This window comes from Crocodylus siamensis, chromosome 1 (genome assembly GCF_052110815.1).
Source record: "Crocodylus siamensis isolate JL-2025a chromosome 1, ASM5211081v1, whole genome shotgun sequence".
Taxonomy (NCBI): Eukaryota; Metazoa; Chordata; order Crocodylia; family Crocodylidae; genus Crocodylus; species Crocodylus siamensis.
Genome location: NC_143395.1, coordinates 197580315 through 197605946, shown reverse-complemented (window position 1 = coordinate 197605946; position 25632 = coordinate 197580315). Strand labels below are relative to the sequence as shown.

Sequence of the window (25632 nt, the reverse complement as noted above, 5' to 3'; positions counted from 1 at the left end):
ATCCCAAGCAGCGCCTTGCAGGCTGGAACTCTGTCAGCCTGCAAGGGAAAAGCCACATTTCCCACAGTTTTCTCCTTTAAAGGAGAATTCATTTTTAAAGTTTGTTTGTGACCCTTTCATATATTCTTGAAACCCACTTTTAAGTTGTGACCCCCAGATTGAGAAATGCTGTCCTAAACTACTAGACAAGAGATCCACATCCACTCATGCTGTCTCCCTGGCCCAGAAAATATATAAATAGTCCATGAAAAAATAGTTTAATCTAGGGTGAATGCTCTCCCCAACTCAGAATAGCCTGTAACCTAATGGTTAGGGCACCTTTTACATGGAGGAAAGAGATTTAGGCTTGAACTGCCTACAGCAGAAGAAGGGATTGAACCAGGGTCTTCCATACTCTGAATGAGTGCTCTAACTCTTTTGAACTGTTATTATGAAGGGGGATACCTCCTCCCCCTGGCTCTGTTTGGATGGAAGGAAGCTGCTGTCACTGTACTTTATGTGTAGTCTGATTTAGTAAACAGTCTCTAGAAATGCTTTTCAGATTCAGCCTTTTAGGTAAAGCAGGTGTAGAAATGCCTCTGAAGATCCTGATAGGGCTTAGGCATGACATAGTGCCAAACTGCTCAGTGAGGTGCTTCTGGGCTTTTAGACATTTAAAGGACATCAGCATCACCAACTTTAAGAGCCTCCAGCTGTGTGGGGACCTGGCACCTAGAGCAAAATCCATATTGATCCCATTGCTCCAGTTTCAGCATGGTTAAAAGTTAAGGCACTGGTTAAGGCACTGGTCACAGGAGAGTGATTCAAGCAAGCAAGTAGGCACCTGCTTTCAATTAATAAGGCATGTTAGAGACCTCTTCTGCCTTCAGTGCTGATTGGAGTGTTGCTTGGAGCTAACCAAGAGGAAACACTAAGTACCAGGATGTGTTTAAAATGCTGCCCTCTTTGGAACTTAGACATCTAGGTCAGAGCTGCACATTAGGCATCTCTGCCACTCAGGATTCAGCGAATAAGTCCTATTCAGAGGGTATATGCCTATCCTAGTGGTTAAGAGAACTGAGGTGGGAGGCCTAGGTTCTATGCCATCCTCATGCTGAGAAGATTCAGAGCCACATCTCCCACTTCCTAGGAGAGGGATTAAACCACCAAGATCCAGGGTTGACTGTGTAAGGGACCTCTGCAATTCTCCTGTAATCTTGCGTATTGTTCAGCCAGGATGGCAAGACTGTAAGAGCCATAGGGCCAGAAGGAGAGCAAGCAAATGAAAGTCTAACTCTGTGGCCTTCTGGTTAGGGTTCTTAGTTGGGAGCGAGATAACCTGAGTTGTGGCACCTACTGACAGAGTTATTTCTGCTTTTCAGCTAACAATGTGTATTACATAAACAGTCCTGATAATAGGGGCTATAACCCAGGACTCCACCCTCTTAAATGAGTGCTATAAACAGAAGCACATTCCCTTCTGTGTGCTTCTGTCTGGCCATGAGACCTTTACTCCTGGCTGCCAGTGATCCCTCTTTAGGTGCCTACAAGGTCCATTTCAAGCTTTCCTTTTGTCCTTAAAACACCTGTATGGTTTCTGAAAATGGGACTTAGCCTCCTGTTCACTAAGATGTTTTTGACAATGTTGCTCTCAGAACATATAAATAGAATATATCATTGGATGTTCCAGTAGTTGTTCTCATCAATCTTTTCCATTTATCCTCACATTAAATGCACATTGTTCTATGTTTCTGTATTATTTAGGCAGGCTAAGTACTTCTAAATATTATAAAACAGTATCAATAATAACAACATTTTAAAAATATGATTATTTGATCCTTTTTTACTTATATCTTGCATCTACATACAGTATTGTTTGCATTAGCCTAAAAGTGATTAAGTAGGTAGTTTGTTTTTATGAGATCCTAAGCAAAATTTCCTGAGTTGTTTAATGAAACAACTCAAATCTCAAAACAACAAAGATCTGAGATAAGAAAAGGAATGTTCAATGTTTATAATTTAATTTTTGAAAGGACTAAGAAAAGATGGGCATAAATAAGATTAATGGACAAGATAATCATTGCAAATCAGGTAATATGTTAAACATGGTACATGTGCTACAAAAAAGATTAACTTCAGACCAGACTTTCAAAAAGTTAAGGCAGGTGTTTATTCTGAGATAGAATAAAATACATTGCTTTCTGGAATTTGCAGGATCCGATAGCATTAGAGTGTCACAGTTACGCTAAATGAATTCCACCTTACTTCTTCGTTCGACACAGACTTACACAAGACATTTTTTTACCTATAGGAAAAAAAAGGAAAGGAAATGGGGAAGGCTGTGAGCTGTGAACATGGCTGAGTAGGACTAATGCTACTCAGTGCACTTTGCAGCCTAATTAGAGGTAAATAGGTGTGCTTTTTATGAAGAGAGAGCCAGAACAGGAGAGGAAGGACACATGAAGGAATACTAAAGCCCTGACAGCTTTTCTTTTCTACTGGAATTAAATGCTAGCCCTGCTTTGCACCATGAAAGCTGCACTTACATAACCAATCAATATAAATAACCAGACATCTTTAGGTGGATTTAGATTTTATATATTTAATTAATTATATTTTTAATGAGCAACTACGCTTCTAATGAATGTCTAGGTTGCTGAGAAAATCCGTGGTAAGAATTAATAGAGAAAGACTAGTCCTTAAATCTGAACATTAACTGCCAGTGGAATCTTACTAATTCAGGTGAATAATTAGGCAAACCATTGTAAGTTGCTGAGTTTTGTGAATCCGTGAACAAATCATTAAAAAAAACAGTAATACTGTATCATAAAGTGCATTGTATTGATTTTCTTGAACAAATTAAATTTCCTTTTAATTATTTTTCATAACAAGCTTAATTCATTATGTTGTATAACAAGGCAGCAAACCTTACTACTGTGTCTGCTGTAATTTTCTTTTCTGAGAAGAGTCAACAGTGCAGCTTTATGGCACAAATTAGTACACGGCATTGTAGGCCAAGCTTCACTGTACAATAATCATTATAACTGTTGAAATGTTTCTACTTTTTACAAACTGTGGTATTAAGATACTGAAGAGTATTTCTAAAGTAGTATATAATAAGAAATAGTCACAGTATTGATACTGATATGAAGTAAGTCTTGTTAAGGGTTTTCTATTTAATGGTGACTGCAGCCCATGATATGATAACATAAGACATTCCCATTACATTAAAAATATGGAAAACTGAGATAAGGAATTGGTGCAAGATTGGCAATATCATTTACAATGTGAAGATGCTGGTGAACAATATAAATAAGAACTGAGGTATCCTACAGTCCCCTTTAAATATCTGAGAAGTATTCCAGGTAACACTTTTTCATTAGACGATTGCAGCAAATTCACTCATTCAAATTAACTGCCATTCAAGTTGCACATGTAAAAGATTGTCTCTAAGTCTATTTTGATGCAAGTCAAAGCGCCAGACAGTCTATCCCAGGAGTGGGCAAAACGCAGTCTGAGGGCCGGATCTGGCCTTCCAGGTGATTTGGTTTAGCCTACGGCTGATCCCTTGGCCCCACCGCCAGGTGGAGGGGACAGCCCAGGCCATGGTATGTGCCGCTGGTCCTGCTACCCTTGGGCACAAAGCTCAGCCCATCCTATCCCCACACGTGGTTCTTGGATACACCAGGAGTTGTAGTCTGCAGGGTTGGGTGGTGCACTGGCAGGGCAGGGGTGGCACGGTGGTCAGACTTAGCTTCCTGGCAGCCCTGGTGGCATTGGCTCTCTTTGCCATCACACCCATGGCCAGTGATTTTGCTGTCACCAACAGACCCAGCCCTGCTGCTTGAGTACCCCAGCCCATCTGGCATGATCTCAGCCCCAGACCTCGCCCCACCTGCCCATCCTGCTCCCAGACACCACTCCCTCCCCACCCACAGCCCCATCCCATGCGCCCAGCCTAGTGTGCCCTGCCTGCAGTGATCTCAGGTAAGTCTTTAGAGACCCCACCTACCTGCTCCATCTGGCACCCCTGGTGGTGGGGGTGGGGAGGAAAGGCCCAGGTCCAGATAGGGTCAGTTGGTATCTTCCCAGCCCTCTGCCCCCCCCCCCCATTGCACTGTGTGGTATAAACAGCTGTGACAGCACCCCCACCCCAGCCCTCAACAGCTCACTAAAACTCCTTAAGTGGTCCTCCAGTTCATATAATTGCCTACCCGTGGTCTATCCTAATAGAAGCTCTTATTCAATGCCTACTGAAGTCACTGGGTCCAGATTTCTCTTTCACTTTGTTCATCTAAATGGCAGCTTTGCATCCATGTAAGTGGCCTTTCTGGTACTTACGCACAGTTTGTGATTCTGTAGTCCTCTCATTATGGATGTGTAAACATTCACACACACTGACCATGTGCAGTAATCCCCCTACTGGCAGGGCAGATATACAGTTATGTGAGCACAACCACTGTGGACACTGAGTCATGAAATTCTAACTGGACAAAAGCCCACACCTTGTAGGTGTTAGAGACCAGAGGAGGAGGAACCCTCCAGTGTATTCCTACATGCTGAATGGTAAAGATACTCACCGAGGAAGCATAGAGCCAGGTTATACACCCCCGCCACACACACACACACCACCACCACCAAAAGGGCATTTGAACTTTTCAGTCTTCCCAGCATAGTGCTCTAATCATCAGGCATTAAGTGTTATGCATGCCCTTTCTCCAGTGCATAGCCTACTATGCAGGCTCAATAATGTGTGTGCTTATGTCTTCATACTGCAGGGATAATAGAATTGAAAACTGCCAGTAAGTGCCAAAAAGGCCTCCACTTACATGGCTTAAAATAAACCATTTAACCATGCAAAAGGAAATAGAACTCTGCCCTGGAAATCTCTTCATTGACTTCAGTGGGTTTTGGATCAGGTCCATTACAGTCATCATTGTAGTCCATAAGCAAAACTTGTATCCAGTTCAGTGGCTGTTTTTTTTCTGAATTGGGATCACAAGATTCCTGTATGAGAGTATATCTGTATGGAGAATTAGTTACGTTCATCTGAAGTCAGGCAGAAGTGCACCTTACAGACCCACTGAATCAGCAATATATAACTTTTTATGAGCAAGAGCTTACTTCTTTAGTATGTTTGTATAATACATATGATAACAGTGTTTTAAAGGCTAGTAACACATGTTGGATTTGAAATCTAGTATGTAACTATTTCAAAGGGGAATTGTTCTCAATTTGATGTTCTTTTTGAAAATGTTATATTCCTGCTGAATAAATGTCAATTTTTTAATTAGTGAATTGTATCATTATTTGGTAATCCTGTATCAGTCAAGTAAGCCTTCAGGTACAAAGTGTCTTCTCCAAGCGAGGGAAAGAAGTAGGTACAGTCTAAGTTAAATACCAGCCGAAACAATGTTTTTTGTTCAATGCCATGGCTAACTACAGACAGTCTGAGGCTAAACTGATTCAACATTTGCAAGTTAGACTAAACTGCATATATTGAACCAATAAGCAAGTGAACAGACATTCACTTTTGATTCTGAAAATGCAGCCACATTCCTGGAGTGGCCCAGGCCAGAAGCTGGGGTGGGGGGCACTACAGCACATCTCCCTGCTCAGCTGGAGCTGGCAGCTTGGGCCAAAGGAAACTAACTTACCTTTGGCCCAAGCAAGGGGTATGTTTGCTGGGGAGGTGCAAAGCATCCTAGGATGCTAAGGGACTTGAACCTGGAGGGTATCTGGTTTCTGATCACTTATACCGGTTTATGTATAATTTCTGTCCCTAGCCCATATGTAAAAGAAAATAGGCAATAAGGAATGAGGGAGGGCTGTAAACTAGGAGCAAAGGAAAGTTATCAAAATTAGCTTCAAAGCAAGAGAAATCTTATTAAATAGATAACCTAATTATATAAAAGAACAAAACCATTCAGAAGGGAAAAGGGTCTTTATTATCTGTGGAGTATTGAGAGGTTAGAAGAGACGGGTTTTAAGACACCAGTTAGATTATAATGAGTCATGAAACTATAGTCTGTATTTACTCCATTGTGCTTAATGTCTAGTAAAGTTATGAATGTTTGTTCCCAGGCCCATCTTCTGAAGGTGTCTTATAGATGTCGTTTGAGTATAAAGACAATGAGGTCAGAAATGGAGTCACTGTTTCGTGAAAACTGTTCTCCCACAGGTGACTGGGTCTCACTGTCTTTTATCTTTTTTCTGTGAACATACATTCTGGAGCTAGCGATTGTGCAACTTCTCCTCTATGTACAGTATGTCTTTTATGCTCACTGGTTAATTGGTGTTGGTGGCAAATTCTGGAGCATAATGGTGACACTGAACAACCACTACACTCCAGAAGCAACTCTCTCACAGAAAAAGAAAAGAAAAAATAAAGCATAGAGAGACAGTGGGTGCATCTACATGAGATGCGTTACTGCACAATAGAGCAGTTTACTGCACACTAAGCATGCATGTCTACATGTGCACATGCTTACTCCCCCTCCCCCGCTCTAAGATCGCAATCAGGGAGGGGGTGCTGAGAGATCCTTATTTCCCAGCCCCCACTTCGCCATTGCTATCAGACAGCAGGGAGCTGGAAGATCCTTATCTCCCCACCCAAGCTCTGCAGTTGTGGGGCTCAGGCTGGGAGATTCTTTTCTCCCAGTGCTGGCTCCATGACTGTGGATCTCTCAGCCTCTACTGGGCAAGGAACAGGCTTTCCAGCCCCTGCCCCATGATCATGGAGTGGGGTGGGAACTGTCCTGGTCAAGGGCAGGTCTCAGCCCCATGCCCCAATTGAGCCATCGAGGGCTGCTCCACCAGCTGATCGAGGCAGGGAGCTGGGACCTGCCCCTCCTTGCAGCTCTTTCCAAGTCCCCTGCCCCTGATCAGGGAGCCAGGGCCAGGAGTTCCAGGATTCTGGGGCAGGGGGACATTGTCCCCAGGGGCTCTAGTGGTGGAGCCTGCTCCAGCAGCAGGCAGCTCCCCAGGGCTAGGGAACAGTGTCCCAGCCCCCGCTGGGCCCTATGCTCTCTGCCAGTCCTTGAGCTAGCACCCAGGGGGAACCTAGAGCTGGTCCTGGCTGCTGCAGGGCCAGCAGGGGGGGAGCAGATTGCTGCCATAAGCAGCTGATCTGCTCCCAAGTCCCTGCATGCGTGGATACCTGCCTGGGAGCATTTGCTCAAATGTAGTTTACTTGTGCATAAACTGCTCCTGCATCAAATGCACATGTAGACACACCTCGTGATTATCTGTGAAGAACACATTTTTAATTTAGGGTGTTTAGTGCTGACCCATGTCAGGGGCAGTAGCCCTGATATCCATTTCCATCAGGGTTGACTTGTTTGAGTGCTGTATAAGTTTCAACCATTTGGTTTTGCTTTGGTCTGGTGTTTATTAGAAAGTCTGGGCACAAAATGGTGACATTCATTGTACAGAGGACCTCTTTTGGCAGGGAATTACGGGATTCTGTCATTATATAAATTACCATAAATACTATTTGACTATAGAATTTTAACCATCCTTTCTTGTCTGTAAAAACTGTTTGTCCCCAGCATACAGGGAATATATTTTTTATTCTTTGTCGTTTTGTCCAGACCAAAACTTTATTGATTGTTTCATCACTGTAAGCTTCCATATACTTTCCATATTCTGTATTTTCCATTCATGTAAGATGCCTCTGAGTCTGTATCTTCATAAAAGTATTTATTTTTAGCCTTTCTTGGTTTTGCCACATTTTGGTGTAAATGTTGATTGATATGTGTTAGTTGCTTAAATGCAATTTTCCAGGATTTTTATGAGATCATTATTTCAAAATCTGTGTGTTTTTGGAGTTATGACAATTAGTTGTTCAAGTGAGGCACACAAGTCTAAACTATGTATAAAACACCTGTCTTTATCTGTGACAGAATGGGGATTTTCCTCTGTTAATTCTCAGATGTCTTTGCCATGGCCAAAAGCCTGTAACTATTTAAATATAGCACTTAATGCCAAACTGAAAATGTGCATAGCTGGAGGACAACATAATGATAGCCTATGGACTGAATAAAATTACTCAGATTAAGTAATGTCATCTGAAAAAATAATAGTGAGTGATGTGTTGTTTAATAGCTGGTCTGCTGTATTCTAAACCAATCAGAAATTTTGAAAGTCAGAAGCTTCGTTCTAAGAAATTACTAAATAATGAAGCCTGGAGGTCACAAATCAGAATCTGATATGATGGAGCACAGCCTCCTGGCTGGCTCCAGATTGGCATTTTTAGCGGCTCTAGCAAGACAAATCTCTAGAAGGAATAAGGAATCCAGAAGGACACTATCGTTATAACTAGGCTGACCATATAGAAATCCCAGAAATCCAGGACATCTGGGAAATCCAAGACACTGCCTGCTTGCAAGGTGCTCCACACCACTCCGACTCCCAGCCAGACTGTCCTAAGCAATAAGCTTGTCCTTCTCTCTACCACCTAACCTGCCTGCCCCTTGGAGTACTTCTGTTCTTCAGTGAGGTGCCAGTGAATCTACAGTAGCATCACTGGTGGGGGTGACTGGTGCAAGAGCCATGAGTACCACCTTTGGAGTGGGGGGTGCAAAAATAACCACTGTCAGCACTACAGTAGCCAATGCTGTCCCGTGCATTGCTGCTCCCCAGGCTGTGGACCTGCCCTTTTTTGTTAAAATCTGTACATAGTACAAGTTGTAAATAATTTCTTGACAAAACTCACAAAAAAATTCCCAAGCAAAAGTCATGAAACTGCTCCTACTGTGTTCATTGCTGTAAGACCCATTGCAATAATAGCAAATACTGGGAGAGGTGGCTACAGTAAAAAAAATGAGGCATGATTTGTTGAAATCTCTCCACAGAGTCAGGCAAATGACTGACTGGACACAATTGGATTTCCCCTTTAATACTTTCAAGTTAATTTACTGTTTCCATGGGCCTTTTCAGCTTTTTTCTCTTGAATAATCACAAATTGAAATCTGAGCCTGTAAATGCTGACCGATCTCCATTAATACTGGCCACATGTGTTCAATCCTGGGCTATGTTGTTTGTGCCAGGACAAGTTTATATCAGAATGATGGCACATGCAAACATTTGTCATCTTCATCATTTTATTTCTCCAGTAGCACCAGTGGGAAGACTCTGGCCTACTTGTTGATATCCAGGTACACCCACTCCATAGATCAAGCATGGGCTTCTACTCGGAAAAGTGATCGTTCCCATAAGTTGGACATAATGAGAATAGATTTAAGGGATCTAAAGTCACAAGGAAAATTGCTTTGATTTTTAGGTGAGAGTAGGATTAGTTTCATTTTCCTGATTTGGGAGTTCAGGTTTCAGAAGTTTGGAATATGTGGCAGTGAGAACTGTTACCAAAATCATAAAAATCTTTGCCTGGCAGAATATGGGCTCTCTCGAGAAATGTATAGATTTATTTGCCTCTTCACCGTGTGCTACCTCTTCCAATTACTCATGTGTCAAAGGACTTTTTTGAATGTGATAAATTCTTCAGGCATTGTGTCCTGGATTCGGAGCTTGGCATTCTTGGGATAAAAAGTAGCTAACGCCTTTCAGAATCTTTAAAATGTGTATAGTCAAGGAAAAATCTGATGTCTTTGTGTAAATGACTTAAGTGGTGGCAAGTGTTGATAAGGGTCAGTGGCATGCCTTCAGTTGCTTTTTCCTAGGAGCACCAATAAGCATCAGAGAACTACTGCAGCTTCATAATTAGCTTTCACACAGAAAAACATTGTTCTCTGAAAGTGCTGTGTAGTAGCAAATTAAATAAAAGCCTGGAAAATAAAAATAGATGGCTTTTGGATTTCAGTCCATCCATGTGAATACTGCAGAGGTAAATACAGGTTTATTTTCCAGGGTGAGCCAACTTTATCTGTCCATTGTTACGTTGTGTCTCTTTAAATGAAAAAGATTCGGCACCTTTTGTGTAGAATGACACTGGATATTTTTCCTTCATCTTTTTTCTTCATAGGCTACACAAGTGAGGCAGAACAGACTTAAAATATTGTTTGTCAATGAAAAGAGAGAACAGCTTCCTAGCAACAAAAAGGATGTCACTTATTGTCTTCAAAAGGAGACCATTTCACCCCATCAAATTTCAAATGCCTTCCAATGATAGCTTCTGTAGATATAAAAGTTGACCAGCAGGGGGTCCCCGTTAGGAAGTGACCAAGTTTTAAAACCCGTTATGCCTTTGGCAAACATTGTCATCTTGTACATATTTAGCTTGATCAGTTTGGCAGGTTATGAAAGACTAAATGGTGCAAACACATGTGGCAGATGCTGTTCTCATGATAGTTGAGGAGCCTCTGAGCCTCTGTTGGTAGCATGCCAGCTTCATCTTGAACACTGAAGAGCATTATACTTTCAAGCCTTCCACAGCTTGCCCTTAGGGACTACTGTTAAAGTGGTAATAAAATTTAGAATGAACCTCAGAAAGTCAACTTGTTGGTTTGTCTTCAAGTGTATTTTTTTCATTATTAAACTTCTGTTTAATGAAATATGCATCACTTCTTGAGAGAGTAAATCTAAATGTGGTTATTAGAAAGATGATTTCTCTCTCAATGAAAAAATAGTGCTCTCAGTGTGGGGAGAGAACTGATTCTACGTTAAAACAATCTGTGGTCATTACATTCCCCTGTTTGAGGTGGAACAAAGGGAATCTTGTATTCAGTGGCTACTTAGAGGTAAATCCTGTCCCCAGCCAGTCTGAAAGTGTAAACAAAAAATTGTCTGCTTCCAGGCGAAAAGGACTTGTATTTAAGCTATATACTGTATGGCCTTAAATTCTCAAGTCTGGGAATGATGAGATCAGTGGTACAGTTATCCAAAGATGTGGTTATCAATTGAACTAGTAATAAAACAATAATATTCAGCATTCTCAAAACATTTTATAAGCATTATTTCATCCTCACAGCCCCTCAAGAAGACAGGTAAATAGTTTACTTGGGCAAGACAGTTACAAGATTTTTCTTGTTCACAAAATCAGCATCAGGTCAGAATTGAAACATGGGAGTGCCTAGATCCCAGGTCTGTGTTTGTATCACTCTAATCCAGCAGAGCTCAACCTCTCAGCCCCATGGGCTGGATGAGTGTTGTGAAGCTGACCCACGGGCTAGATCCTGGGCAGAGTTGGGCTCTGCATGCCTGAATCTGGCCTCCTACCACCCAAATCAGGCCTCAGGCACCCAGATCCCACCTTGGACCACCCAGATCAGGCCCGGCACCACCTTGGCCTCACATGCCTGCTTTAGAGTGCAGGGCCACATGCTATCTGCCTGCAGGGCTTTCCATAGGTCTGGAAATTTGGCAGCTGGTGAGCGGCAATTAATGCTGCCACTGTTCCTCTGTTGCCAATTTTTCAGACCCATGGGGAGCCCTATAGGCTGGCTGACCCATGGGCCACAGCAGGTGAGCACCCCTGCTCTAACACATTTCTCCCTCAAATGATCATAAGGTAAAAAAAATAATTTACCAGTAGCAGTTGCAAATTGAGATACCAGATGTGAAATTTAAGAAATGTATTTGTCCATACAGATTCAGGTCTTGGCAGAGTTCACCAGCAAATATGGGCCTTTTTTAGTGACCCACGCGCTGCTTCTTCCCTGCATGGTTTATCAGTGTCATTAAGTGAATGGCTTTTTATGAAATTAGTTCAAATATTTTGGTAAAATGTCTGGCTCTTTCTATGTGTATTTGACAGGTATACGAAATGTTATTAAAGATAAAGGGCATTGTTAAAAAGGGTTCTTAGGACTGAGCTCATCTGTTGTTAGATTTCCCAGCCAAATAACAAGGGGAAGTCACTGTCGGTAACATGCTGACACTGTCCAGTTAGATGTTCCTTTTGCTATCCAAACAGAAAGGCTGAGATGAGTATACTATACCAAGTACATAGCATAAATAGTGGTGGCAGTAAACATTTATCTCATGGAAAAATCCAAAGGCCCCAGCTGCAGTTGGAGTCCCACTGTGCTGGGTGGTGCACAAATGCAGACCAGATACAGCCCCTATTGCAGAGGGGTTTACCACCCAAAAGAAGAGACAGATGCAAGGACGGTGGCAGGTAGATGAGCATGGGGAAGAATTGGCACAGCTCTGTTAACTGTTTCTGGTGGAGCTAATCAATTGAACTGTGACCCATTATTACAGTTTGAAGTTCAGTGACGTTCTTAGAGAAAAGAAGCTCAGAGAGAGAAAGCAGCACCATTTGACATTTATTAAAAATTTTCTATTCAAAAGAAGTATGGAAATTATTATTAAAATTATTTGCGGCTCTCCATTTTAGTGTTATTACCTGGGAATGTAGTTAAAGGTCATTGACCCAAATCCTTTTACAGTTAGGTGTTGAGTTGTCTTTGCTCATATGAATGCTCCCACTGATGGGATCAGACTGCAAGACTCATGTGGAAGAACTTGGCCCTGATCCTGCATACACTTAACATGACTCCCATCCTTAGTCGCATTGATTTGAGTGAGACTGCTGACATGTGTTGGGCCTTTGCATTACTGTTTCCAGGATCAGGCTCTGTTTATCTGATAGGTAGCTGAATATGTTATGCTGGCTGGGTCTTTTGGTCCTATTGTCTTTTCAGTACATTCTATGCTCATGTTACTGAGAATGACAGTGAAGAGTATACACTGTTTAATTGGTACATTATGGACACCAGGAAAACTGTTTTTCACTATGTAGGAAATAGGAATTACCAGTCTCTTTGTGATCCAGTTGCCTCTACTGACATTTGCAGTATCTAGGGATACATGCTGCTCTTTGCTTAGAGGAAATAGCTATCCACATTTTCCTAAGTTTTTGCAGAAAAGATGTTTTAATTAATGCTTTTGGTCAGTGGCATTAATATTAAAGTTAAGAGAGTTTCCTCATCAAAGAGATTCAATTTAGCTTCAGTGCTGTAGTGCAAAGAACATATTGCAACACTGTGGTGGCCTGTTTTTCTACCCTTTATTAATCCAGAAACCTTAATGATGAACAACATTTGTGTCATTGTCTACACAAATTTAATTTGTTTATGCAGCAGTTCAGTTAATCCTGCAATCTGCTTTTCTCAAATGAGGACAGATAATGCAGACACCGTTCTTTACAGGTCTTCAGGCTTTTAAATTCTGATAAAATCAGGATTCTTCACTGGGTCTTGCCACAGCTCTGAATTAAGCCACTTTAAATGTAATTACTGAAGCTGGCTGTACATCAGGAACATCCATTAAAAGAATTGATTGACCATGCTGTTACGGGAGGCATTTTATGAACAAACGATCATGATGGGTCCAGAACTGTAATTTATAAAAGCAAAAAAGCAGGTAAATACTTTATTAGTGGTTAATGAGAGGTTCACAGGATAACTAAATTTCTTCTTTTTTAACCAGCTACTTCAGCGAACCTTGGTCCCTGGCCATCTATCACGATCGGTTTATTGATCTTAAGAAAGAACTGCGCCAAATCCTAACATCCAAGCAGGTAAGAAAAATGACTAGCAAGTGCATTTTATTATTTGACTAATTTGTTGTTGCTGATCACTTAGGTTTCTGCTCCCCTGTCTTCTTCCTTAAGTTTCTCTGTCTAACAATTTTCTTTGGAAAACCTAAACAGACAAAGAACCTCTGCATTATAAAGTGGTATTAATGCACCGCTAAATTATCTTTACAAATTTCAAAGCCTCTGGTAGAGTTTGTCATAATGTAAGTTGCTTTCTCTTTTCTCTACAGTACTTTTGTACCAGTCAAACAACTTATTACAAACTTGCCACTCAGACTTGAAGTCACTATTTCTTTAGTTAGTATCATTTTTTTAAAATATAGGTGATGTTTTTGTTGACGTATATAAATCATTGTACATACAATCCTAGAATCTGGGATCCTTTAAGATATAAAACTTTACTTGATAAAATAACTTCAACTGGCTTTTTGGCTGATAAATGAATTTTCCAACCTATGGAGCTAGGTGGGAAATGTAAGATATTGCTAATGTAATTTGCATCTGCAGAATTTGCACTATTGACCTGAATATAAATATATAGTAATCTGTTGATTTTATTTCTCAGAACCTGATCCAAAACTCGCTGAAGTCAGTAGGACGACTCCTGTTGACCTCACTTGACATATTGAATAGCCCCCAAATGCAAAAAAATTAAGCACGTTCTTGTCTCCCAGCAGAAGTTTTTTCTCTGGTCTGAAGTTTTCTACTGGCTAGTGAATGTAATGGCTCTCAACTTTTTTTTAGACTCAAAGTACCCCTTGGAAAAGGCCAGCTCTTAGCTTTCACTCATTTTTTGAGTACAGAGAAATAACAGCAGTTCTCCTGTTACAGAGAGCTCAGAAAGACCACAACAGGTCAGAATGTTTTGACACCAGGGATTCTTATTAGAAATCTCTGGGTTTATCATGTGAATTGTGTAGGTGCTTGCACATCTAGGACCTAATATTACATGGTACCTTTAAAATAATCTTATGGTACCCCATAAGAAGTACTGGTGCCCTGGATTGTTTGGTGCTATTTTATCCCACTTCCTCTCACACCTTTTGCTTCCATTTTATATATTTTAAATTCTGTTTGGCTGAAGTACTTTGTATGGGCTTTCTTCACGTGCCATACAGAATTGCCAACTCTCTTTTTAAGTAACATCGCTACAGTCCATAGGGGATACCAGAATCAATAAGGTGGTAGATAGTCTTGTCTCTCTATCACTGTAGGATAGGAAGTGTCTAGGCAGGGTTTTATTTTTAGACTTTCTTGACAGCTATCATCAAAAGAAACACAACCCGATCTGAGCAAAAGGTTCAGCTTGAAGAGGAATGTTTTTCTGCCATGATTCAGCTGTGCTTTACCTCTTAGAATGTGAATGTTTTGGGAGAATAGCAATGGTGTGCTAGAGACCTCAAGATTATGGATTCAACTGTGCAGCCTTTTCTCATGTGAGAAGCCCTGGCACACAAAAAGAATCCTGTTAAAATCATTAGCCCCCTTCTTGATTCAGGGCAGGGTCACAGGACTTGGTCCTGTATCTGAATGCAAATTGATCATTCTCTTTGTGTATCATAATTTTGATTCAGTTTTAATGGATTCTTACACACCAGGCATGTTGTAAATGTGTCCTTTCCATATGTTTATACAGCATCGACTGAGCATGCTGTTAAGTGTGTAATAAATACATGCTGCACCTTTGGTTTAAATCGAAAGGGCAGAATGGTGTGTCACCTAGTGGACAACTAAAGTGCCGCTTGTGACCAATTCTGAGTTACCCAGCTAAAATTTGCTTACTCCTTCTCAGCATGTAAGTGTGCCCCATTATAGGAATAGGGAGCTGTCAATGGAGCTCCAGAGGGAGCTCCTCTTCTTATAAGGGGAGCACATATATGTCCAGAGGGTGTGGTCCTGCTTTTGTAAAGGGGGAACTCCTATGCCCAAAGAGGGTAAGAGAATCGATCCACATTTTAATCAGGTAACTCAAGAGTAGGTTGCAAGCTGCACTTTGGTCATCCACTGAGGAAAATAGAATTCTGCCCAGAGGGTCTCTGGAGAGCTGCTCTATTATTTCGCTGTACTCAAAAACTGAGTGAAAGCTAAGAGCTGGCCTTTTCCAGTTTGGGCTCATGTTCCAGTTGATAAAGTCGTGGAAATGATCATGAAAATAAATGAACAATTAAATGAAAAAATTCAAATAATCCACAGAAGTGTTTCAAAGAGGATTATTTTAGTTGAGAATGGCATTCATAGAAACTGGAGCGTATCTACAACTATTAAGGCACAACGTTTAAGGAGACACTTGGTATACAAACTGATATGTGCACAGAAAACCCAGTTAGCGTGAGGACTGTAACTTCATGTGGTTAAATTCTCAACGCTAACACTGTATTTATTTTATGTGCCTTTTGCACAGGATGTTCTTGTTTGTCTTCAAAACCTGATTGATCAAGCTTTGAATGTTTACCCATTTTGTAGGATCACAAGCATGTGTTTATTTCAACATGCAGAGCTCCAGCTATGCAAACAGGCAGATGGTAGAGCTGGGTTTTTGCACCTCCATCAGCTGTTAAAGTATTAGTAGAAAATCATATAGCACACATGCACAGTAAAAGATTTTCAGGAAAAAGCACTTGTCCTCAAAAAGACCTACTGGTCTGATTTTCAGATGGCAGCTAGTATTGCTCTGAAAAGCAGTCCTAAGTTACTTACAAATTTGAGAGCTCTAGAAACATATCTGGAAATTAGATTTAAATTGGGGGGTTTTTTGCACATGAAGACATTTGTCAGATCTCATATGCACACAACATCTATTTCAGTCTCTACATGTACGCACATGTCCACACAGCCACACACCTCCATTTGTTTTTTCAACTGTAAATAGCTGAGAACTCTTTGGTTTGAAAGATCCTTTTAAAAAAAATTATTCAGATTTGAAATTGCAATTTTATAATGAAAGTGCCATGTAAGGCATAAGGACAGTGTCACCACTGCCCTGTGTGATAATCCTTCCACTGCCTTCCTGATACCCATTGCCACCAAGCCCTCGCAGCCTTCCAAGGAATGTAGCAACCAGCTGCCTTTCTGTTTGTTGCCAGGGCTTCTGCTGGCCAGCCTGTGGGGAGAATGAAAGGGTGAAAGGAGGGCTTAGCCGCCTGCCTCAAGCTAAAGACCTAATATTTCCAAAGCAGCAAACTCTAATTTATCTGGTGCCTGAGATTTGAAGGCTCTTGCTGATGGAGAAGTGTCCAGCTATACAAAAAATTCAGTTATCTTATGTTTACCGGTATTTGTTTCTCTGGCCAATAAAGGATACCTGTGCATCATGCCTACCTATGCCTCCTTTGACATTTATTTCTGTATAAGGCTCTGCTTCTATGTCCCAACTGCATGCTCAGTGTTTTGAATATGTTTTCCCATCCTTAATAAGCCACTTGTGCATTTGCTAAATAAGCCAAATTCTTGGCTGCTTTTTTTAAATGCTGGTGTGTCCTCTGCCTAATGACAGCTTTTGGCCTGCCTGCAAGCTCAGGTGGCTGTATCCACTGACCATGGTTTTATCAAGATGTTTATCTTCAAGGCCCTGTCTCTCTCTTGTCGTACAGGGGGATGGCCTTCCTTCGCTGGAACAGCTAGCTTGTGAGATAGTGGATGGGGAACTTCACCTTTCCGAGAAGCCAAAGAAGTACCTGAAAAGGTTTTTTCAGCAAAGCATCTACAAGAAGCTGGTGGAGGAAAGTATCCTCAGTTATCTGAACTACAACCGTTACCACTTGCCTATGTACGCCTGGCCTGGGATTATTTAGTGAGGTCTTAAGACAGTGGCGCTTTTCGCACTCCGGGTAAGCACGAGACTCTCACGTCAGGGCCCTGTGTTGTAGAGGGGGCCAAGATGGCTTTCCGGGTGTTTCTCCAGGGCAAGGAGCCAAAGGAAATGCCTTTTTTTTTCAGTCCTCCAGTAGATGGAGCATGACTTTGTTTTCCCTCTTCAGGAAGAAATGGGGAGAAAGCACAATGAGTGCCGGGCAGAGCAATGCCGGGAGAAAGATGTGCTGGATGTGCTGGATTTGGAAAGGGCAAAGCCTGCTCTTGTAATAAATGCCTCTCCTGTGTCCCTGCTCTGGGCCTGTCCATGGTCCTTATTTATTCGACCGTCTGTCTCCTTTGATAACATCTCCCTTGCAGGCCCGTGTTTCAACTTGCTCGCCTGGCCTCGCAGCCCTGGCAGCAGCCCCGCGCGCCGGGACTGCCTCCCCGCGCAGGCTGACAGATGGCATGTGAGATTTGAATATTGCATTTTAGCTTTTTAATTGTTCCTCCCAAATGCGAACTTTGTATCTCTCCTTCCTGGACAGAAGGTACATTGTGGCGGGGGGGAGGGGAGGAGGTTAATTCTCTAATGTGCTGACTAGTGACCCAGCAGCTGCGGGGTTAACTCCCTTGCCGCAGGCGCCTCGGCAACCAGCTGACCAATGGCGGCGCGGCCCGCTGACAGCTCCGGGCGGCGCCGCCAGCCAATCAGCGGCGGCCGTCCCGAGGCGGGAACCCCGAAGTGAATGGGGTTGGGGGGGGCCGTGCCGCCACCCCGCCGCGCGCGCTGGAGTCGCCCGCCTGCAGCGCCCGGGGCCCAAGGCGGCGGCCCCTGGTCCGAAGCCGCGCTGCGGAGCGACTTTGCGGCGGGGCAAGGCCTTTGTTCTGGGCGTGAGCCCGAGCGGGGAAGCCCCGGGGGGTTGCGAGCCCGGCTCCGCACAGTCAGGCCGGGGGGAGAGGTGCGAGCGGTCGGCCGCTGCAGCCTCCGCCGCAGGGGAGGGGGGCCGGGGCCGGGCGGGGGGCTGAAAAGTAGCCATGTGTGAGGAGCTGTTGATTGTTTTCTGGTTGAGAGAAGTGATGATAAGGTTTGGATAAAGTGTCCGCGGCTCCGGCGGGGCGGGGGCACCGACAGCTGTATGCTAATGCCGCGCGCGGGGAACAGGCCCGCCGCCTGCCCAGTGCAGCGGGGAGGGGCCGGGTAGCGCGCGCCGGCTCCCCCGCACTCACACACGGTTGGACTCAGTCACACATACACACGGGCACACGTACGTACAGTCTCACAGTTACACTCACAGTCACCCATACAGTCAGTCTCACAGTTACGCTCGGTCACATATATACAGTCACACGCACAGCCTCGTACACACATTCGCACAGTCTCAAAGTTACTCAGTCGCACATACGCTGTCTCACGCACACATAGTCACACAAGCTCCCACAGTTACACTCACAGTCACACATATACGGTCTCACACGCGCCCACATTCACAGTCTTGCATGCACACATATATAGTTGCAGTCTCACAGTTACACTGTCGCATGCAGACACATTCACGCAGTGTCACATGCACACATTCACAGTCTCACATGCACACAGTCACACACAATTACAGTCGCACATACGCACAATCTCACATTCACACAGACATATATAGAGTCACAGTCTCACACACACCCACAGTTACAGTCTCACACGCACAGAGCCTCCTCCTCAGGGCCTTGTGCCAGCAACCCCCCCCCCCCCCGCAACAACTGCCCAGGCGCTGGACCCCCTCGCACTAAAGCGGAGCCCCCCCGTCCCCGCCAAACTCCCCCCCCCCAGCAAGACTGGCTCGGAGCAGAGCTGTCCCCGGGCTGGGGAACAGGGAGGCAGGTTGCCGCGGTGCTGTGCGAAACTTCAGCAGTACGAAATACTTCGGGCCCTTTTTTTCGCCCCCCTCTCAGCCCTCCCCCCCCGCCCTTCTGGAAGCGGGTGAGATGGAACAGCCTCGTGGGCTCCTTTCTTGTTGTCTCTCGCTTTCATGTCGGATTCTTTTGTGTGTAATTATTTAAACGGGAGATCCATAGCAGCTTTATGCTAATGGGCTGTACAAAGGGAGCGGGCGGGGGGTAAGGTGAATAGGAGGAGAAGGGCCGGGGGGGAGGAGGAGGCAGCGGGGCGGGCGGGCGGGATTCGCGTGTCTATCGCGTGTCCCTCAGACAGACACAACAATCGCTAATTCCTGCCAGCACAAAGCGCGCTCTGCCGAGCCCCAGCTCGACCCGGGGCAGCCAGGAGCAGCGCGGCCCATTGTGTGCGCGGCGCGCAACAATGGGGTTTAGAAACCTGATGAACCTCGCGGACTGCGGCCCGGCGGGGACCACCCCGCGGCCTCCCGCCGCTTGGCCCGGCCCGGCCCGGCTTGGCCTGGGCTGAGGGACAGCTCACTCCTTAGCGCGTGTGTGTGCATAGATAGACACACACACATGCGTACACACAGACACGGGCACACGGGGTTCTTTGGGGAAATGTCATATCTTTCATATCATATCAACTCAAATAGTTGGCCTAATAAATGCACACACATACATGTATATGTATGAATATAAATATATACACGCACACACAGTCTCCGTCTATATATATATAGTGTATGTGTGTATAATTCGTTGCTTGCAGCGGGGAAGGGAAAATACGGTATAAAAGTAAATGCCCTCGAAGCAAGGGGGTCTTTGCAAGGCGCCACTTTTGCCCCGTCCTGGGTTTCCCGCTTCCCCGTGACTCGGGCCGGCCGCGGCCATTGCGAGACAGAGGCTGCTTGAAGCACGGAGTGAACTTGGGGGTGGGGGGGCGAAGTGCTTGGCGCGGGACAAGTGAGAGGGTCCACGGGGCTGGGGAGGAGCTGTGTGCGGGCGCGGGCCCGAGACGCACTCCGCTCCCTCCCACTCGGCTCTGGCCGCCAAACCCAGGAGGGCGGCTGCCGTGCCCTTTGCTTGCACCCGCGGGCTCCGGCCTCCCGCTGCTAAATAGCCCTCGGAGCCCCTGTTGTCCAGCAGGAGGGCGACTCTTGCGGGCTCCATCGCGGCTCGCTAATGGCTGTTCCTTCTCCACCTGGGTGCATTGCACCCCTGCGTGGAGCGCGGCCCGGCCCCGCGGGGGCGGCAAGCGGGGAATCTCCCGCCCGGCCCGGCGCATGGCCATGCTCGTGTAGCCCAGCAGCCGCTGCCACCGCCACGCGATGCCCTCACTGGAGATGGCTGCACCTGCTTGTGAAGGGCGGCTTTTTTTTTTTTTTTTTTTGCTTCCCCCCACCCTCTCTCCTCCTCCCTAATATATATTTTTTTCGCTCTGTTGTTGTGAAAATGAGTTTAGAATACTTGTACCTTTCAACTTCCAATTCATCTTTACGCCACTGAAAGCAAAGGGTTTTTTTTTCCTTTCCCCCTCAGCTGGCCGGGGCTGGGGACACAACAAAAAAGAAACGGATCCTTTGAATCGAAGTATCTCAATAGGTTTCAATAGATTCCCTTTGGTTAATTCATAGCGCTGGGTGAACTCGCTGCGTCTAAAGCGAAGGTGGGGGGGGGGTTGTTTGTTTCTTTTGGGGGGGGAGCTTTTTTGCTGCTTGTTTGCATTCTCCCCTCTTTTTCTTTTTTTTGGAAGATCCTGAGATCACTTTTTTTTTCTTTTTTCCCTTGGTGCCTATTGTGTCATATTTTGAAATACTACTACTAACAAATAGTGCCAGTACGAGTCGTGCGGGTGTCTGTGTCCGGCCCCGCGGAACGCTAGTGCAGCCAGATGGAATTTGCAGGACAAGGAGCTGCACACTGGAGCAAGGCGGTGGAGACGGCGGCGGCGGCGGAGGAGGGGGCCAAAAAAAAGACTCTTTCCATCACTGTCGTTAGAGCCGCAGTATAAATCATGGGTTAACACGGTTAGCAAATAACATGAGTTACAGGCGGGGAGCCGGGCATTTGATATATAGGCAGGGCAAAGGCCGGGCTGAGCGTGGCGATGCTGCGTGGGGGGGAAAGGTACAACATGAATGGATGTTGATGCGAGGTGGGGTTTGGGGGAGCTTTTATTTTGGGGCGGGTGAAAGGACAATCCTTTTGGAAGGACGTGTCCCTTCGGTTTTTGTTTTTTTTTTTTTTTGGAAGGATGTGTCTGGTCTGTCACAAGGGCACGTCTAATCACCTGTACGTACCTAAAAGACGCTGGGCACCCAGGGGTCCGGTTGGGTTGCTGCTGGCTGACCCCAAGGAAGGCCCAGATGGCAGGATGGGATGTCAGCCCCCCGGAGGATGGCCATGGTTCCTTCACCTGCTGGCCCCACAGGCCATAGGATGGCGAGGGACACCCCGCCTTTAGGGCGGAAGGGCGGAAACGACCCACTGAACACACTCGCGGACTCAGGGTGCTGCGGGGAGCTTGGAGGAGCTTCTCAATCAAGGAGGTGGGGGACGAAATCATTGCCCCTTCTTTCTCATCCCTCCGTTGCCTCTTTCCTTAGGCCGGATTCAACGATCTCTCGGGAGGTGCGAACCTCCCCGGTGTAACAGGTCCGCCAGAGGGGCCGGGCTCTCCGGGGCAGGGCAGGGCCAGGCCCAAAATGCAGCGGGGCGGGAAGAGCCGAGCTACCGGCTGGGGGCTTCTCTGCCCCCAGCCCCCGCCCGGCCTGGACTCTTCTGCCGGCGGCTGGGGGAAGGAGCAGCCTCTGCCGCGGCTGCCTTGTCTTGGTGGACAGATTTCGTTCCCTCCTCTCCCCCCTGCCCGGCCCCACAGCACGCGTCTCTTTCTCGTCCAGATTGGCCGCGGTTCGCTTTCAATGGAAAGAGGTTAATTTCCTTCACAAAGGTGAAAGGGGCCATGGCTTTGGGAAGCTACTGTGCAGAGGCAGACACACAGACCCGCTCCCCATCATCATCGTCATTATTATTATTATTATTATCATTATTATTATTATTATTATTATTAGCTGCTCGATGACCCCCCCCCTTGCTTTAGCACCTGATGTCAAACAGCAGACAAAAAAATCCCGGGTCGTTGCAAAGTTGCTCAGGGGGCAGAGCCGATGTTCATCATCTATCCCGCGGGCTCCGCGCCACGGGGGGGGGGAGAGGGAATTAGCAAGGAAGGTGCGATCGGATCGGGCACACAAGGGATATTTCGGAGTGTGTGTGTGGGGGCGGTATTTAGGACCACGAACCCTGGCAGCCGCAGCCAACATATTCTGAGCAACTTTTCAGCCGTAGAAAAGTTGTTTTTTTTTAAATCTTGTTTTGGTTTTAATGAAATAACGTGGGGGGGGGAGGGTTCCCCCATGTCTTTCAAATCCGCCCGTTATAGGCAATTCGTCAGACTGATAAACAGTTTGTTACCTGTATACTACTACTACTACTAATAATGATGATGATGATACCCCCAAGCCCGAAAGACTCGGGCATGCGCTGGAGAGGGGTGAAAGGCCGGCTCTGCAAGTCGATGCCTCCACCCCAAATCCGGGCATGCAGGGTGCAGGGGGGCGGCCCTCCCCCGCCGCCCCCTCGTGCCCGGTTTTGTTTGCGGCCCGCTCCTGCGTCCCCGGGGGCAGGGGCTTTTAAACGGATTCAGCGCCGACGCCCCCCCGCCCCCGCTTCGCCTCCTCTCCCCTTCCCCCCGGCCCCGGCGCTCGCCTACTGAACCCTCCTGACATATTTCTGACCATTCTTCTCCTTTGTTGCTATTTCGCTCCAGAACCGCGGGTAATCCCGGCGATTTCTGAGGCCGCTCATTGTCATGCTGATGGATATTTCCATTTGGCAGATCCGTGGCCCCCGAAGGAGGCACACAAAGGCCAGGCACGTGCGCCTTCCTATAGAAAAGCATCAGACCGTGAAAAGAGGAGGGGCCCGGCGTGTGCCTCCATCCAGGAGGGGCCAGAAGTGCCGGGGTGGGGGGGGGAGAGGGGAAGGGCGAGCGGCGGCGCTCGCGGCCCCTCAGGTACATCTGCCGCACCTACCAGCGACCCCTCCGCTCCGCCGCTTTCGGCGAGCCCTCGCCCTCGCCCTCCCACCCTCGGCAAATCCAGCGGAGCAGCGGGAAGCGCTGATTGGCTCCGGGCTGGAGCAGGAGGCTCAGACAATGGCATCCTCCCCCCTTAAAAAGAGTGCAGCGATCCGGGCCGGGGGCAGACGGGACATCCTCGCAGGGCGCCTGCCGGACAACAAGTGCCGGGGGCGGGGGGGGCCCGCAGCCCACAGCCCGCCGGCCCCAAGTGCCTTCCCCACCCGCGCCCAAAGATGCCCCGCGGCTTCCTGGTGAAGAGGAGCAAGAGGCCCACGCCCGTGTCCTACCGGGTGCGCTGCTGCCAGGAGGCCGAGCCCCAGCTGCTGCTGCTCGCGGCCGGCCAGCCGCGCTGCTCCCCGCCCCTAGCCGCCTGTCCCGGGCCGGGCCCCGGCCCCGCGCCGCCTCCCCGCCGCGCCTCCCCGCCGCCCGCCCCGTCGCCGCCGCCGCCGCCGCCCGCCGCGCCGCTGCACTTCGGCACCCCGGACGGCACGTCCCCGGCCCTGCGCAGCCCCACGCGGCCCGTGAGCCGCGAGCACGACAAGAAGTGCTTCGAGCGGAGCTTCAACCTGGGCTCGCCCGTCTCCGCCGAGTCCTTCCCGGCGCCCGCCGTGCCCGGCGCCCTGGATCCGCTGCTCCTCGCCCCCGCCGAGCTCAAGCTGTGGGCCGGCCCCGCGCCCCCCCGCCGCGGCCGCCCGGCCTGCCGCCAAGCGACCCCCCGAGCCCGGCAAGCACAAGCCGGCGGCGGCCAAGAAAGCCAAAGCCATCCGCAAGCTGCACTTCGAGGACGAGGTCACCACGTCCCCCGTGCTGGGGCTGCGCATCAAGGAGGGCCCCGTGGAGCCGCCCAAGCCGCGCGGCGCAGGGCCCGGGCCGGGGCCGGGGGCCGGGGCCGGGGCCGGGCCGGGGGGCGGCGGCGCCAAGCCGCTGGGCGAGTTCATCTGCCAGCTGTGCAAGGAGGAGTACGCCGACCCCTTCGCGCTGGCGCAGCACAAGTGCTCGCGGATCGTGCGCGTGGAGTACCGCTGCCCCGAGTGCGACAAGGTCTTCAGCTGCCCCGCCAACCTGGCCTCCCACCGCCGCTGGCACAAGCCGCGGCCCGCGCCGCCGCCCGCGCCCGAGCCGCCCAAGCCGGCGGAGGAGCAGAAGGAGGGTGGCGGCGGGGGCGGCGGCGGCAGCGGCAGCGAGCGGGACACGCCGAGCCCCGAGGGCGCGTCCGAGTCGGGCTCGGAGGAGGGTCTCTACGAGTGCCCGCGCTGCAGCAAGAAGTTCCGGCGCCAGGCCTACCTCCGCAAGCACCTGCTGGGCCACCCGGCCCGGGACCCGCCCGACGAGCCGGGCCCGCAGCCGCCGCCGCCGCCGCCGCCGCCCGAGTGCCACGCCTGCCCGGTGTGCGGGGAGAGCTTCCCCGGCAAGAGCAGCCAGGAGCGCCACCTGCGCCTGCTGCACTCCTCCCAGGTCTTCCCCTGCAAGTACTGCCCGGCCACCTTCTACAGCTCGCCCGGCCTCACCCGGCACATCAACAAGTGCCACCCGTCGGAGAACAGACAGGTCATCCTGCTCCAGATGCCCGTGCGCCCCGCCTGCTAGAGCCCGGGGCCAGCCCCAGCGCCGTGCCTTCGCCCCCGGGAGACCCCCGCCGCCGCCGCCGCCGCCGCCGCCGCCCGCCACGTGCCGCGCTCTGCCTTTCGCCCGCTTACAGCCGCTGCCCCCGGGTTCCCTTCGCCTGCCCGCCGCCCCGCCTCGCTGCACCCCCGGCCCTGGACAAGCGGGGCGCCCGGCGGGGGGGATGCCAAACTCGTGCCCGTGGTGACTCCCGCCTCTCTGTAGCTCCCGCCGCCCCGGTTGATTGCTAGTGTTGATGGCGTTTTAAGGTCTCTTAGGAAGTCTCTGTCTCTCTGTCTCCCCTCTTCCCATGTCTGTAGCCTACGGGTTGGCCTGCTTTCTGTTTTTTGGAAAGTCCGTCTCGAAGAATCAATGCCTTTCTCTCTCTCTCCTCTCTCTCTCTCTCACAGGCTGTAAATTGAACTCCCTCCCCCTCCCTCAATGATTAGCTTTATTATGGCTTGTGAAATGCTGGAATCTGGCTTTACCTATATCTGAGGTTGGTCTTTTTTTTTTCCTTTCTTTCTTTCTTTCTTCTTCGTACGTGAACAAATCAAACTGCTGAAGGGAAAAGCAAAGCAAAGCCGAGCTAAGAAGCACTGTCTTTGCGCAGCCACGAATGCCTTGACTCTGCTCTCGCTGGTGCCCAGAGACTGCTGTAGAAAACTGCCTTAAACAGCCCCTGCCCCCCCCCGCGCCCCCAGCCCAGCGCCTCTGACTATAT

At 48.0% G+C, this 25632-nt stretch overlaps 2 protein-coding genes across 2 annotated transcripts in view; both read left to right on the top strand.

Annotated features, from left to right (window-relative positions):
• CFAP61 (cilia and flagella associated protein 61) overlaps positions 1-17577 on the top strand; it is a 212687-nt gene extending 195110 nt beyond the window's left edge. The window contains exons 26-27 of the mRNA XM_090051987.1: positions 13372-13462; positions 17071-17577. Of these exons, the coding sequence (XP_089908113.1) occupies positions 13372-13462; positions 17071-17271 (292 nt within the window). The 3' untranslated portion in view covers positions 17272-17577. The remainder of the gene's footprint in view (positions 1-13371; positions 13463-17070) is intronic.
• Positions 17578-23308: 5731 nt separating this feature from the next.
• INSM1 (INSM transcriptional repressor 1) lies at positions 23309-25029 on the top strand. Its single transcript, XM_090031560.1, is given in 2 exon segments — positions 23309-23985; positions 23987-25029. Coding segments are annotated over 2 exon segments (1353 nt in total). The 5' UTR covers positions 23309-23539; the 3' UTR covers positions 24894-25029.
• The last annotated feature ends 603 nt before the right edge of the window (positions 25030-25632 follow it).